Genomic DNA, 16,976 nt, shown 5'->3' on the forward strand with positions numbered 1-16,976 from the left:
GGTTTCCATGACTTCTTACCGTATTTATATTTATTTTATCGTATACCTATAGATACGACATAAATATAAAATATATTTTAAATGTGATATCATATTGTTATCCTAAAATATAAATAAACCATTTAGATTCAACTGCAATTTTTATTTTTTCAATGTTTCATTTAGTTCCATGTAAAATTGGAAATTATTAAACGCTAATTTTACTTAAGAAATTTCATTTTTTTTTTTACTTATCTATACCAGATAAATTGTTTATTAGAAAAGTTTCACTATAAAAGCACAAATAAATATAATCACATAGGTACTAGTTATTTTAGCCATAAAAACTAAGTACCGATTGTTTTCATTTTTAAAACAATTATTATCATATCAAGCATTGATTTCAAAAAAGATATTCTGAGCTGAAACTTAAGTAAAAATAAATAAAAAATCTAAAAAAATTCCAGTAGATACCTACTTCATTTCTGGATAATTAAAAAACTATATAATAGTATAATAACTGATAATTTTCCAAATTTAAGTGGTGAGAACCATTTTTTAACTTTATTACTATAACAAAAATGTTTAAGAAATTAAAAATATAAAATTATCGTATGGAATATTAAATATAAGTACCGATAAAATATAATATAGATATAGTATACTTCATCAACTTTTGTAAGCTTGTCAGGGTTGTGAAAGGAGTAGGATGTTAAAATATATAATTACCAACACACTTGTTCGTTTTTAAAACTTTTTAATAAAAGACGTAAAGTTAAACGATAATTATAATAATAAAATATATATGCTAATGTTAAATATAAATCAATTTAATTCGACGTTGTAAAAATTCTATGTCTCATCATCGTGTTATATGTTGAATACAATGCTCCGGTGGTGTATAAAACTCCGATTATCAAACAACCTCCGCCGTATACGTAAAACTAGAAAATTAAAAAGTATTCTTTATATACACAATATGCAAGACTAATACATATTTACAATAATCAGGCATAATAATATACACCGTCATTTGACACGTATATGTGAAAAAACAGCCACCCGATGGCAATTCTTCATAACAACTTTGATTGGTCCAGATTTTATTTTTTTTCGTCACAAATGACTGATTAGTTCAGATTTTGGTCTCTGCGCCACCATTAAGTCTTTGAATATTGTCGGAATCAACAGCGGATATATTAGAAGTAATTTTGCTTTCAAACCAAATTTTAATATATTCACCAAGTGAGTTATAAAGGGCTTTTCGTCTATAGTTTGATAATAGTAAATTGTCATTTTATATGATCTACCCAGATCTATAGCCAAGAGGACCAGTATTACCAGATACAATAAAATTTTAGTTTAGTTTAACTGTAGTAACTTCTAAGTAACAGGTGCCAGCATGTACAATACATGGCAAACTATTAAAAAGAATTTAGTGGGTAAACCCCATGTAGGTTCTATAATTGTCGGTTTATGATGGAAACCAAAATGTATAAATTATGATAGTAATTAATAACTTTACCTGTGTTCTAATGTCTAACATGAGACCTATCGGACTATTTACAACCACTGTCAAACAAGTTTGCAATAAGAGTGACATGAATGTGTTAACTCCAAATACCAATGCATAGCTGTCAGCAGGTATATTTTTAGCTACTTCACAACTAAAACAAATAAATATGTATTTAATTATTATGAGATTATCAACAAAAACACCTAATTGATTCAAAAAATTAATGATTTCGAAGGAAAATATTTTAACTAGATACTATTAAAATTAGATTTTATTAAATTTCCTTCTTTAAAAAAAGCCTGTACATTATTTTTATAAAAATTTTTTGAATCGCCAAGAAGAGTATTCTTCTCTTTGTTTATTCTTAAAATACTATTATTATGACTACTATTTTTTTTTTTTTATTCAACTTAAGCCCGGCGACTAAGGCCATTAGCTTTTGTATGGGTTATGAACTGTGGTAGGGGTAAGGCTGATACGGTAGGTTATTTTTTTTTACGATTGTTACGGTTGTTACCGTATGGGTAGCAAACACGACGTGTATGTGTGGCAAGGTTTTTAACTACTATGAACCCGGGTGGTCACCCATCCGGGAGCTAGTAGCTGCGGCCGTTACTTCCAGTCGCATTCCGGGTTAGGCTAGCAGTCAACGCGCCACGCCGAGCCACATACTATTATTTAATACGTTGAATTGCACTATACTTACTTGGCTGCAGTGGCCATGATATGATAAAATGTTCCAAACATTACGTAGCCAACATATGCGTGTGATAATAATGTATCTTGAGCCATTATCAACAATAATATGCCTTGGCCAAGAGTTAAAGTACCCACTAACCACCAACTTGGTATTGTTATGATTCCGACCAAATAAACTCCCAGTGTACCTTCAAAAAAATACATCGATATAATTAAAGAACTCATAAAAATTTTCAATTTTTTAAAAATGTACGAGACAATAGTACAAGACTAATGACTTTATAAAGATCTTGTTTATTTGAGTATTGATAAATAATTACATTAAACGGCGGAACCATTGTCACAATTAGGAGGGCTCGGAGTGCTAAGCGTCCCACCCCCATTTTGAAATTTTAGCCACCCAGATTTTAAAGTGATTTAAAAAAACAATTATTATTAACACACTATTGTTTTTATGACAATCCTTGTACTGTTCTACACAAATATATTGTTATGACAGTCAAATTTTTGAAATTGACAATGGAAGATACTCTTACAAAAATTTAAATGTCGGCGGAAAATAATGTATTGTCCAGATGCTATCCAAATATAAAAACGATTAAATAATGAAAATAGTTTTATACGTACTTATTATCGTATAAATAGCTTCAACTAATCCATTATCGGTCACTTGCAAATCCGTACCATCTCGGTATATTTCTTGCCATAATGATTGGGAATACGACATACACTATACGAATTAATACTTTATTAAAATTAAAATTTAATACTTCAAATATTTTAGATAATAAATATAAAATAGAAAGTAAACTCAATTAATATATATTATTACAAGCAATACGTTTATATTTTCATAGATTATATAATTTAATAATAATATAAAAAAAACAATAGAATAGGTCTGTATTTTAAGATAAGAACATTTCATATTTTAGATTTTAACTTCAACGTATACAATAACTTAAACCATAATGGTCATATATAAAAGGCAACTTGCTCAACTTGCTTCCTGATTGTGATTTAATATGAATAAAATGAAAAAAGAACTCTTGATAAAATAACAGTAAGTACCTATAAGAACTTAAAAATTCAAATATGTGTATATATTATTAATTTAACTTAGGAAGATTAAAACTTATAATTTGATACACTTACAATTATAACTGAAAATCTTTTTAAAAAAATAGTTTTTTTAATCTGTTTTATTCAGTATTAACATACATCGTGATCTTTGTTTATTTAATTTTTACTTTTTTAACATTTTAACTTTAAAGCGTATTTTCGTACTTAAAAAATGTTAACCTTCACTACAATGGGAAATGGCTTGATATTACACTACAAAACTAATTCAAATTTTCAATTTTTAAAAAACTACTTAATTTTTTTATTTAAAATAATAACTATTAAATTATTCACCACAACCAACTACGTATACATATATAATAATAATATACTTATAACGTTTGTGACTTGCGTCGCTGAATATTATCGTCTCTTTATTATTACCAATATCTAATGTATGCTACTTTGCTACAAAGCAAAAGTAATTTAACTTAATCGGGATAACCGTTCGTTTCGTGAAAATTTGTTTAAAATTTTACTTAATGAAATTCGGATATCATGCATTCAATAGATATACTGGAATTCTATTAAGAATTATTAAATATCGTGCGACACCATATACGCTTTTAGCCGAGTATCATATCATTTTGCATTGGCACGCACACACGAGTCTTTAATAAAATCATCACTATACAAATCAACAATATTGATTATTGATTTATATATATATATATATATAACGATGTGAACAAAATATTACTGTAATGGTTACAATTGTGAAAATTTTTGAAATTACTATTTCATTTTTTGAAAGTAATAAATTATTCTAAACATCGAAAAATCCAAATTTGTTTGGGCTATGTTGTCAGATTCGTATTAATATACTATAAATACAATACTTAGCTATAGCTAATACAAATTCTACACGTGATCACGTAACTCTATACACTAGAGCACAAGGCTTACACAGGGAAGGATACAAAATGGTCTTTGCCTTATGTACCTACGATAATTATGTTACAGAATACTATAGAATATAACTTTTTATTAATATGATATAAAAATACTCAATGAAATAAACTATTTAGGTGGATACGATAATGTAAATAATTAATTCAAAATCATAGAATAGACTTTTTAATTTTTAAATAAATATTTTATTGAAACTCTCAGTTTTTAAACAACATCAACTGTTTTTATAAATTTAAAAAAAAAACATAATAATATGTTAACATATTATGTTATAATAGAATATTTAATATACCTGCCATATTTTTATCTCGAAATGTATCTTATTAATTGTGATTTAAAATGTTGAAAAGTTAAAAGTTAAAAATAGGGGCAGACTAAAGTAGTACACAAGTCGGACATTTTTAACACCAGTTTCAGTTTATATATATAACAAATTATCTTTTAAGCTTTCATTTATCATACATTTTTAAACCAACTCATTATTCTTTTGTAATTCTATAAACATAAATATGTTTACATGTTGATCAAATAACTAATGCAAGTGTATATTCATTAATAGCATCGTACATTTTACGGAGGATATTTGAATTTAAATAAAATTATCTGATTTTGATTTTGATCATGAAACAGTCCGACCTGGCCCTTTTCATAGATCCACCCCAGGCAAAAATAGAAATAAGAAGAACATTAAATGAGCGTTTGAATCATATAGACGCTGTAATTACCATGTATATCTGCTTTGTTGTAGATTTTACGAGACAATGTTTTACATGTGTATGAGAAAGTCATGATGAAACAGAGCATAAACCTATAGATCATAATCATAATATAATTTAAATTATTTTAACAACTATACTATAAAAAAAATTATTCCCATTCAAAATATACGTCTTATTTCTTATAAATTATTCAACTTGATTATTACAAAATTAATCCGAACCTGATAATAAAAGCATGTGCCTAAAGCCCACCAGATGGACCACTGAAGAACATAACGGTTTGTGAAAGCCGTGATGAAGTCGGACCACAGTCTTTGACACACAGTTTTAGGTTTGGATACATTAACATCTATGAATTATATATATTTATATATTTATATATTAATATATACACATAAGTATTATAAATGCAAAAGATGTATTTTAAGTACATAGCTGTATGTAAACTACTCTGAAAAAAAATGTCAAATCACCATGTTAGTCAAACTCCACAACCCTTGTCATTCATTTGTATTAATATTAGTATTTTAAAAAAAAGTCTGTACCTATAAAAATAAAATGTACATAAATACTTATTTACGCAAGACATAATACAACTGTAATAGAATTTTTATATTTTTTTAACTCTTCAACATTTATAAATTAAATTAAAAATATAATATTTTTGTTTGTTTTTATTTAATATTTAAAAAGCCATTTGATGGAAAAAAATTACAAGTATAAATATAGATTATTATATATAGTTAGTATAAGCAGGTCAACCAGTGAGAAAATAAATGTTGTATTCATCAGGATTATATCAAATTCTATCTAAAAGCACTATTTTACAATAATAGTATAGTCCATAATAATCAACAATGTTGTCCACCTTTGGAGAATATGTTTTTAAAAATATCCATGTACCTAATACAAAATTCGAACAAGTAGTTTCTCGGGTATTGAAATGTTTATGCCCAGAACATCGTCGCTAAAAATATAAAATAGATGTGATAACTGACATTGGATCTAGTATTTGTTACACTTGGACCATTTTTACAATTTAAATATATTGATGGATTAATATTAATTACTAAACATTTTTAAATCACTTGTTTAGACCCCATATTTTTCAAACCCATTTACATGGACCCAATATCCTTAGTACACAAAGTTCAATAACTCAAGTACTACTAGTCAGAATTTCGACTTTGATACGTCTACATTTTCAAAAAATTGATTTATAGTAGAAAAGGGGGTTCTCATTCAAAAAACATAAGTGATACGGCACCAGCGTTTTCGTTCTCTCTTCATCCGTACACACTGCTACTCTGACCAACGTCTTTCGTTCGTAAGGGTCGGATGGCGACCGAGGAACCCACCGCACCGGTGGCGCTCACATGTTTGGTTTTTGGGTGGGATTATGACGCGGTAAGCATCGAGCAAGTATCAAGTACAAGCACGATAGCGACCCGTCTACACTTTCCTCAACTGAATACACTGCCGCTCCGCCCTAAGTGGGAGGATATCGAAAAAATACGCACGGCACGGGATTTGAACCAGTGACTCACACGCAGGACTGCTGGACACGTGACAATGAGCCACCGCGATCATATCAACCTACGATATTCTCCCAGTTAGACCAGAGTGGCAGTGTGTTCGGACTAGGAAAGTGCAGACGGGTCGCTATAGTTCTTGTACTTGATACTTGCTCGATGCATACCAAGTCATAATAGTTTGTATCTCCACAGAACACTCTTTACAAAAAATCTCAAGAATTCGAAATTATGGTCTTTAAGTATACTTGAAAATTCCAAAATCAGATATGGAATAACCGCATTATTGAAAGAAAAAGAGGCGAGTATATTTTGTAAGTCACTCTACAAAAGTATAATTATGGTGGACACAACAACCATAAAATGGCTTCAAAAACCAGTTAGATATAGTAGCTAGATATTTAAATTAAATGCATAATGAACATCTCATAATTATGAAATATAAGAATATAAGTATTCTATACACAAGCCGCACATGTGAAAGATCATAAAGCATATCAAATACTAGGCATAATACATAGGTACCTAACAATTTAAGATTTTGAGCAGAGCAACGAATGCTAGGTTTTATAATGATGGAACAATGAAACAGAAAAATTAATCTTCAACATTAACGTTAGTTTTTGGTGGAAAATCTTGAAAATGGAGGAGGGTCGAAGGTAAAAAAATCCTAGCATATTTTATTAATAATTGAGAAAACTAAGAAAAAACGACACAGGAAAAGTGAATATTAACCCAACACCAATTTAATACTAAATCAATTTTGTATTTTAGCAGTAATTTAAAATGAAAAACTGCTAGGTTATACTAACCTAACTTTTTGTCCACTCAGAATCGTTTTTTTGTAAAAATTATTTATTATTGGACTCAAATTGCACATCCACAATACCTAGTAATAAGTGACACACTGATACTCAACAACCATAAACAGGGTTCGGGACTTATAGCATTTACATATCCATCATAATTCATAGGTGATGTAAAACATTGCAGAGTGATGTACAAATACGTTTTATATTACGGAGAAATTAAATATGAAATTTTATTTTGCATATTTTAGAGGTTTTTACACATTTTTTTTTGTTACACTGACGCATATTTAACGATTTTTAACATTGGCGAATATTATTGTTCAAAATGTATTAATTAAAGCTATCTGTCACAAAAATATTGCACATGAACGTGATTTATAAATACTCAATAAATCGAAAACCATGTAGTTATCTGAGATGGTTAATTGAAAAACGTCTGATATGCGTACTTATCTACATTCTTACATTCGTATCGCTCGGCAAATTATGAAAATAATCTATCTAGTGATCGATAAATTGCACAAGTGCATATTTTTTTTCAGAATATTCAAAACACAATTTTTAAAGATTTTACTTTTATTTTTTTGAATTTATTAATTAATAATTATAATTTAAATTCCAATATTTTTTATATTTATATGAAATAAATCCCTTTTTAGGTGCTTTTTTTCATTTTGAGTGCATATTTTTAAGTTTGTCGGGTCATATAAAAGTGCATATTCTAGTGTTTTTTAGTGCTATAAGTCCTGACTCCTGAACCCTGGTCATAATATTGAATATGATCAAAACCTACTACTCAACAGAGCGAGTTTAGAGTCTACAAATTTAGAGTGAGGACTAAACAAATGTGTAACTTGTTGTTTAAAATTATTCTTGAAGTTAAAGTTTTTAAAAATATACCGTCATAAACTCATAAACATTTTTTATATCATATCAATAAAGTAATTTGTGAATTAATATTTTAATTAAATATAAACTAGATATAAACTAAATATTGTCGTTAGCTGCATCTGATATATCTTATGACTTATACTATGCCTCCCTATTCTATAATTTTAGCTTAACTAGACTGTGCATTTTTCATATAGGTACTTATATAATTCAAACACAAACTATTTAAATTACATTTTTATTATTGGGTATTTATTTAGTCAACAAACGTGCATTGATCAGTGATGTAAAATATTAGTGTCAAAAACTATGCAAGGAATGTGCTAGGATTTTATTCTAGGTTCGAGCATGGAGCCAACCGAAAACATTTTTCAGCTATACATTTATCATCCAATAATTGACCGGGAATAAATAACCCGTCTCGTCCAGGATGACAATCCAGAACGTGGGTTAGCGTCACCATTGCTACCAGCAATCGGCTTCACTACTTGATCATGATTCAGCGACTGTGAACCTCAACACAACTTTAATAAGAGTAATATCAGCCATCAGATGAGTGGTTGTAGGTATCATCCATTAAAATCAGGAGATAATCATGAGACACCATGCCCCAAAGATCTGCGCACCTATCAGATATTCTCTTTTATCTAGTTCTACATGTAAAAGGCAGAAGAAACGCAAGGCACAGCAAGGACTTTTTAATGTCTTGTGCTGTCATAGTTTTAAGATTTTAGGAGCTAATTAACCCTAAAACCAACCCTCCACTGTAAAACATTGATATTGCATATTTACCATAATATGTCTATATCAAAAATGAATAGCAATATTTCAATATAGGTGTAATAATAAATATGCAGTACCTTCCTAGTGCACATTACATTGTTTTAGATTTTAAGCAAAGCGAACTAGAAAGCTATTAGTATTTATCAAATATTGTACTTTGAATGATTTAATTTCTTAAACTGTTCCAAGTGAATCTCAAAAAATAACAAACTAAACAGCAAAGCGTAAATATTCAACAACAAACAACAATATTAAACTCAGATTAATATCAACTTTTAAATTAACAATAATTGTCACGTTTACATACAACAAACGTAAACACTATTCAAAACAAAACAGCATAACACTATTCTACACTATTATACTAAGGTAAGCAAAATAAAATATATTCCCTAGATAGGAACTCACTTAAAAGCATTTTACATTTATTTTTAAATCCATGGTGTGTTGTATTAGTAGGGTATAATATACTTTATTGTTATGTATGTATAATGACATAATGACTATTGAATACATTGTGTCCGCAATAACTGTATACACTGAATATTTCAGATTAGTTGTTCAATTTTAATTGGGGTTTTTTTTTTGTTGATTTTGAATCAAAATACCAAAGTAATCAATACTCGTACTTTAGGAATATAAATTAATAAATATTTAAAAAATGTAATAGTGTGTTTTCTGTTTGCAATTAAAAAAAAAAGTAGACAATAGCGGTAAATGGAGAAAAACTGCAAACTAATCAGATGATTGATGCAAAGACAAAAGGAAATAGAAGATCAACAGACACGAATAGGAACTACCTACAATAATAGAAATACAAATTCATAACACATGACACAACCAACTACACAAACAGAAAAACAACCTAACTTGCTCACTACACTTCTTGAAAATAATACCACAATAACACCATATAACAGTATATCAGTTATTAATACATTTTTAATGCATTTACATATTAATTTTGTGCAAATTTTAAAGGTGACTGCAACACAATTTAACCACATATAATCTTCTTACCTTACCTAATAGCTATTGCTATCTTTTTAGTATATAACATAGTAAAAAGTGTCTTACATTAAACATATTTACATATCATCAGGCAGGTGAGTACCCAGGATTTTTATTTTATTCGGGAAGAGGGGAATTACCAATTTTCCTACTTCTTCTTACACACAAATACACAATTAAGACAATTTTGACTTTCATGACATTAACAGTCAGCAGTAATGAACTATTATTATTACTAGTAATTAATCAAATGTGACAGCCTATAAACGCTCGACCTAACTGCCAGTATATAAAACTAAAAATAATTTTCAATGAAATAATCGATTGGCGATTGACACAAACTTTTTCAGGCACAACTATTTTATAGTATCTAACATGATAATCAAATTTTTAAAAAAAAACCACCTTAATTGTAATGTATTTGTGACACAACAATAAACTGTACTCTGTTCAAAATAAGAACAGACCAAGGCGGTCAGCATCTGAGCATGTGCATGGTTTTGTTCCAAAGCACTGGTCTTGCACATTGACTTGGTAAGGGAAGTGTCTGACAATGCTTCTGACCTCTGCCGACAAAAACTGGCTGAGGTCTGTTCTTATATGTGAACATTCTTTCTTAACAGAGTATATAATCATGTATAATCTAGCATAAAAATAGTTTTGAGAGAGCTTCAGCCCCAAATCCACGGCCTTGGGTGTGCTACGGTCATCAGGTAAAGTAAACTATAATAATTCATCTTGGATTTTAAAATGTTATTGAGTTATTTCAAAATTATTAATTGTTAAGCGCTAATGTTTACTTCAACTGGAAAACTATTAGAAAATAATGCATTCTATTTATAAACAATATGTCATCTACAACTTTAAATCATAAGCTTATGAAACAAACAATAAAATAAGCCAGACATATCAAACATTGTATTTTATTGAAGAATATGTATTTTTTACCTGTACTATCTCTTATGTATGTATGCTCAGGGCTTTGATGAAAATATAAGCTACTTTTAATTGAAGGTAAACCAAAAGCCCAAAATATTGATGCAGTTGCACCTGTAATGATATAAACATAACAATTAATTCATAACAACCATCTACAAAACAAAATAAAAACAAAATGTCATACCAGCTAATGTCAAATGGTTTAAATGAGGTACAGTTAATATATGGTTATCAATCAATGTTTGAGCAAGCAATGCCGATACAAGTCGGCCTATAAGACATGCCATTTTCATGTGGCTGGAAACCGTTTTATAATATTTTTTATCTACTTTTGAGTAAACGTATGTATAGTATGCAACTTCGCAGGCAATCATGGTGCCATAAAATACTTCCATTATCTACATCAAACAACAGTTGTATTAGAATTTGTTATATTTGTTATATATATTAATTTATGATAAAATGTCTTAATGAAACTTATGTAATATACCTATAAGCCATAATTATATCATAAAATATAATATATTTAAAAAGTATTAAAATCACCTATAAACAGTATGATTAAAAAGATGTTATACCCACATGTACTGTACTCATATTACTAATGTATAGCATAGAACATTTTACATTCAGGAGAATTCAATTTACTCCATTATTTTTAATATTTGAATGATTGACTCATAAAAAATTTAAAGGTGTGAACATTATCTAGGGCCCCGCATAAGAATTTCATAATATTTTAATTTTTGAAGCAAACTTTAATTGATAATTTTAAAATTTAAAATGGTTTGTACATTATAACATTAAAATATAAAAAAAAACCAGGGCACTGGATAATATTCTTACCATCCTTGAAAATATAAAAATATATTTTTCTTTTAATATCCATGGCAGCTTATAATTAAAGTTAAGTTAAATATATATTAAGTATATATATATATAATAATATATATATTATATAATATATATATATATATTAAGTTAAATCTATTTAATAAGTTATTTACTACAAATTATTTTTAAAAAAAATGTATTTAATTATTTTTAAATAATTATTAGGTTCATGTAATACAAATAAGTACATTATTCTAAAAACAGTATTTAATTTACCTATAAGAATCTCTGAATTAATTATCAACTTAAATAGAATTAAAACAGCCTAATATCTGGTAATTATACTTTTAAATGGTTATTTAATGACTTACCCACCTTCATGTCAGTCTTTGTTCGAGTAAAAATCAAAAATATTTGAACAGTAAAACTTGATAAAGCATTCAGGATAACAATTGGTTTGTAACGTAAATAATCAGTAATCAAAAACATAACAATTGTTAGGCCAAGACAAGTATAAGTGGACACTGGAAATATTTCTTGAATTACCTTTAAATAAAAATATAATTAGAAACCTATAATGTTGTTGTGAATAAAATCTACTTTAAATATTTGAAATATTATTATATTAAAATACACTTACTTCTTGATTTGTAAAATTCATGGGCGGATTTGTTAAGTATTGAGTGATGTAAGGATCTTCGGGTCGAAATTCTTTCAGAAATCCAAACACAGCAATCCATATGGACTGAATTAACCATTTCTCCATTTTGAAAAATATTTTCAAATCGGTCCTCTAGTACATAGTTTTTCAGTTAGACAGCAGACCGCTGTTTAAGAATCACATAAAGCATTCTGTTGTACATGTATGTACACAATACTCGTTGTATTTAAACTTGAAAGACATGTCACACCATAATGTATTGTTTAAATCCATAATATTAACTCGAGTAGGTACCTATTTAAGATAAGATAAATAAATAAATACATAAATAGAAATATAATATTAATATAACACCTATTTTAAATCATTAAAAAAATTATGCAATGATAAAAACTACACTTTTTTAAATCAGACAACTTACTTTTCTCATAGCTTTATCTAAACATGACCTCGAATACCGATAATCGATAAAACATATATAAACTAAACGCGGATAAAACGATTAAGCACAATTATTATCTACTGAATTACCAGGTATAAGAGAAACATCATAAACAACAGAGCATTAACACAGAATTAATCTGTGTCCTATGAATTGAGATACAAAATATTGTAGGCACTTTCGTAGTTTCGTCGTCTCGTCTTTCGTAATTTCGTTACAATCAAATAAATGTGATTATGTTATGAGAACGGTTGTAATTTTTCGATAAGTGATAACCATGGCTATAGATACTATAGTATCTATAGCCATGGTGATAACCAATAACCATCTATACAATATGATGATGTAATGAATAACAATTATTAATAATAATATTATCCTATCTATCACTGTGAACACATTTATAGTAAAGTTGCACTATGATGAATAGAAATTAATACGCATTAATATTTTTTTTTTACTAGCCTTTATAAAAAATTTGGCTCAACATTAATATTATACAGAAATACAGAATACGACGAGGTGGATTATTATAATAATATTATAATTATATAACTATTATAATACCTATAAAGTATAAATTAGTTTATAATAAATTTATAGTAAACATCTCTCATCTTGTTGAAAACGTACTCGATGGTACGGTCTATGGCATAGAAAAAAGATTCTATGGTCTATGGTATCTATTTTTTTATATAGTATTCCATGCTTGGTATCACGGTCTTATCTCAATGGCATACTAGGCGGCCGACAGGCGGGTAAATAATAAATCAAGATTTTGAAAAAGAAAAATTCTATATTTATCGATACTTCAGAGTGAGTTCGAACCCGATCGATACGTATCGCTTGTAATCATTGACTTAATATTTTATTAATATGTCAATGCTTGTAATTGCACCATATAGTAACATGTTATGAACTGTGAATTGCTAACTCTATGAATTGCACGTGTAACTTCTTGAATGCTCAAAATTGACCCGATACCTATCGATACACTCCAAATTCTTCCTCAAAAATCTTGAATACCTAGTTGTGGACTGTGGTGTTACGGATATATGGACGTCACACATCCAATTCTATACGACATAATATTTAAGTTGTTCATGACATTCGTCGTGGTGTACAATATTTTGTAATCAGTATTGTGATCGTATCAGTAGTAATGATGGCCCTAAACAATTGTCACAATGACACAATATTATTTTTTAAATTTTACATTTTTTTATGTTAATTTTTCTTATTTCAAGTTATTTATAAAAAAATCGTCGATACAAACCGGAATAAATAAAAGTACACATCCTCATCGGAATAGCTACCTATTGTATAAAACCATATTCATGGCTTATGACCAGATTTGTGTGCAGCTAACACAGTAACAGAATTAAAAATGCTGAAATGTGCAAAAACAAATTTTTTTAGTAATTAATTATTACACAACAAATTGTTCACTATACGTAGGTACTTTGAATTGTATTTTTATTGCTATTTATTTTTTATAATATTATTATTTATTGCTCTATGGTTTGCATTAACTATTAAGTATGATCTAAATAAAAATAAAAAATTCAAACTGATTTAAAATATTTGATTAAAATTTAGCTATAAAGTATTGGAACAAATCTAGTTTAGAGCCCACTCAAATTTTTCAATTTTTTTTCGGAAACCTATGTATGTATTCATCGAGATTAGAACGATGGTGCAAAAATTAATTAGCGGAAACCATTTAGTTTTAAACTTATAACTTATAAGTTATAACCAAGAAGCTCACAATTTTCGGTGTTTTTTTGCATGCGAACAAAGCTCTATTTTGACGCTCTTATATATCTTATAATCTTATAAATTGTTCAATTATTTTTTTGAAAACTATGAAAATCAATGTTTTAAAAACGATGGTGCGAAAATAATATTTGGGGAAATCAATATTGTTTTCAGGAATAGGTCACAAGGACAAGGTAAAAAAAATTTCACTATATTAGTATATAATATAGTATTGTAGTGGGTCCCTTCGAATAACGGCTCCTGTCGCAGACCACCCCGAGGCTAAAATAGCCAATCCGTGGGGGGGGGGGGGAGAGTGCGACCCTTTCGTGGTCGCGGGAGGGAAAACATATAGGTACCTGCCCTCCGGATAGACGGAGAACCTAACACGTAAACTTAACCTTGTTCATTTAAGTAACACAAATATAGTGGCTCAAATGACCTCCCTTCGCCTACCGGCTCCGGTTGCCAAACTCCTCGTGATTGGCGCCATAGTATAAGAAATAAGAAGTATGATCAACACGAACGCCGTACGTACCGTAAGCGTGGCTGCGAAAGAATCCGAAGAATAAATGTATGTGTGGGACATCGCCTTATGTTTCTTGTTGATTGCCTATGTAAATTACGCATTGCCCCTTATAAAAATGTGAGCAGTTGTATCATTGAACATACTTCTTATTCCCATAGTAGTATAGTTGTATGCCTATACTATGCTCCGCGCGACATTAAATTAGTATTCCGTGCAAGCGTATAAACGTAAAATCGCAAATTTTGAAAGGCTATGACTTTCGAAACAATTGTTTCCGCCGACTAATTTTTGAGCCACGGTTTTTAAGTCGTTGTAAATTTGTAATACATGGGTCTAGGAAAAAAATTTGAGTGGGCACTAAACTAGATTTATGCTTAGGAAGGAATATTTTTTTATGTGCCTCCAGTTTTTAACACATTACAATTACATTATTACATGACGAATTGACGATGAGCCATCGCTAATAATAAACAGCAGAATTTCGTCTTGAAATGACGTGTCATCGAAAAAATTTCCGTTAAACTATCATTCACAAATCAAAAAACTGTTTCATATAGTTGGTTTTTTCAACGAATTGCAAGAAATCAGAAATGGAGTAGGCATAATTTCCGGATGAAGTATCTCAACAATATTAATCTGCAAATTGTATAGCCCTCTAGAATCAGTCGTTTCGTAAACCATGAAAAAAATTAAATTGTTAGTTCATTTTTCCCGTATTTTTGCAAGAGTAGATTTAAAACATACTTGTAAGTAATTTTTTCATTACGTACTTTTGTCTGGAATATTCTGTCAAACTTTTTTTTGTAAAAATCTTAAATGATGTCGACTGAAGTTTATTTCAAGAAATATCTGTGACTACCAAGGCATAACACATGCCTGTTAAAAATGTATTTTGGCTAGCCATGGCTGAGGTGCTTTCGGGTACCAACGATTCAACAATTGTACATTTGTACCGGATTACTCTTAAGGTACCTTACACTGCAGCGGTGGCGGTGGCGTTAAAATGAGTCCGAATGCAATTCACCGCCATCGCAGCAGTGTGTGTGGACCTTTATTATTTTTAGTAGCAGTCATGTGGCTTAGCCCCGTGATACCACTTTATATTATTTTTGAAAATGGATTATATGTAGTTTGTACCACTGTATTACTGTAAATATCTTGCGTATTTGTACGTAATGACTTAAATTAATTCATCCCATCGTGTTTCGTGATTTTTTCTCGACGAAAAATCGTTTGTAGTTATACCACTTATACCTCCACTCAATTCATAAGTAATACCACGAGTTATAGGTACAGTATATTTTTAATTTGTGAGTATTTAATAGTTATAGACTATAGTTGCATAATACTATTGTTTTATTCCTACGGTAAAACCGTTTTGAATAACTTGTATCTCAGAATATAATATATTTTGTTGTGTAATACCTCTTATCTAATTACATGTATTGAATGTATTGTTGTGTATTGTATTGTATTGTACTGTTCTGTGAATGAATGAATACCTACCACAGAAAAGATTAAAGCTAACCTCGTATTTCTGATTTCTGAATATAGTATTATGATGTACGATCTACAAACTTTAAGACTTTAGAATACAATTTTTGATCATATTTTCAATTTTTATTTCATACTTCTTAGTCTCCTTACTATATAGGCATTATTTCTTCACTAAAAACTTTAATCAAACAAGTATCTAAATTATTATGTTGTTTATAGTAAGATTAGATTCATGTATTATATTACTTTATTCAAGACCATAATATGTATTAGGTAAAAATGTACATTTAACTTGTTTAAAGTATCAAATGTAAGTTTTTTTTAGTTATTATTGAACTTG

General features: G+C 28.8%; 1 protein-coding gene across 2 annotated transcripts; it reads right to left on the reverse strand.

Annotated features, from left to right (window-relative positions):
- Positions 1-716: 716 nt before the first annotated feature.
- Positions 717-13,102, reverse strand: LOC111041020 (thiamine transporter 1-like). 2 transcript variants are annotated; one of them, XM_022325162.1, is made up of 10 exons: positions 12,832-13,102; positions 12,390-12,704; positions 12,125-12,295; positions 11,100-11,313; positions 10,925-11,026; positions 5,169-5,296; positions 2,822-2,924; positions 2,202-2,382; positions 1,505-1,646; positions 810-923 (listed from the first exon to the last, which is right to left on the reverse strand). In XM_022325162.1, exons 2-10 carry the CDS (start codon positions 12,513-12,515, stop codon positions 810-812), a joined length of 1,281 nt encoding a protein of 426 aa, XP_022180854.1. In that variant the 5' UTR covers positions 12,516-12,704; positions 12,832-13,102. The 2 variants fall into 2 exon arrangements, with proteins under 2 accessions (XP_022180855.1, XP_022180854.1); XM_022325163.1 differs by lacking the exon at positions 12,832-13,102 and having other exon boundaries at positions 717-923; positions 12,390-12,619.
- Positions 13,103-16,976: the final 3,874 nt, after the last annotated feature.

This window comes from Myzus persicae, unplaced genomic scaffold (genome assembly GCF_001856785.1).
Source record: "Myzus persicae strain clone G006 unplaced genomic scaffold, MPER_G0061.0, whole genome shotgun sequence".
Taxonomy (NCBI): Eukaryota; Metazoa; Arthropoda; class Insecta; order Hemiptera; family Aphididae; genus Myzus; species Myzus persicae.

What these genes read in the sequence shown, in the direction of transcription:
- LOC111041020 (XM_022325163.1), bottom strand. Translation starts at nt 12,515, where the DNA reads ATGGAGAAATGGTTAATTCAGTCCATATGGATTGCTGTGTTTGGATTT. An exon ending in GAACAAAGACTGACATGAAG is followed by an intron (nt 11,314 to 12,124) that starts GTGGGTAAGTCA and finishes TGTTTGATGTAG; the next exon opens with ATAATGGAAGTATTTTATGG. An exon ending in TGTTAGACATTAGAACACAG is followed by an intron (nt 924 to 1,504) that starts GTAAAGTTATTA and finishes TTAATTTTCTAG; the next exon opens with TTTTACGTATACGGCGGAGG.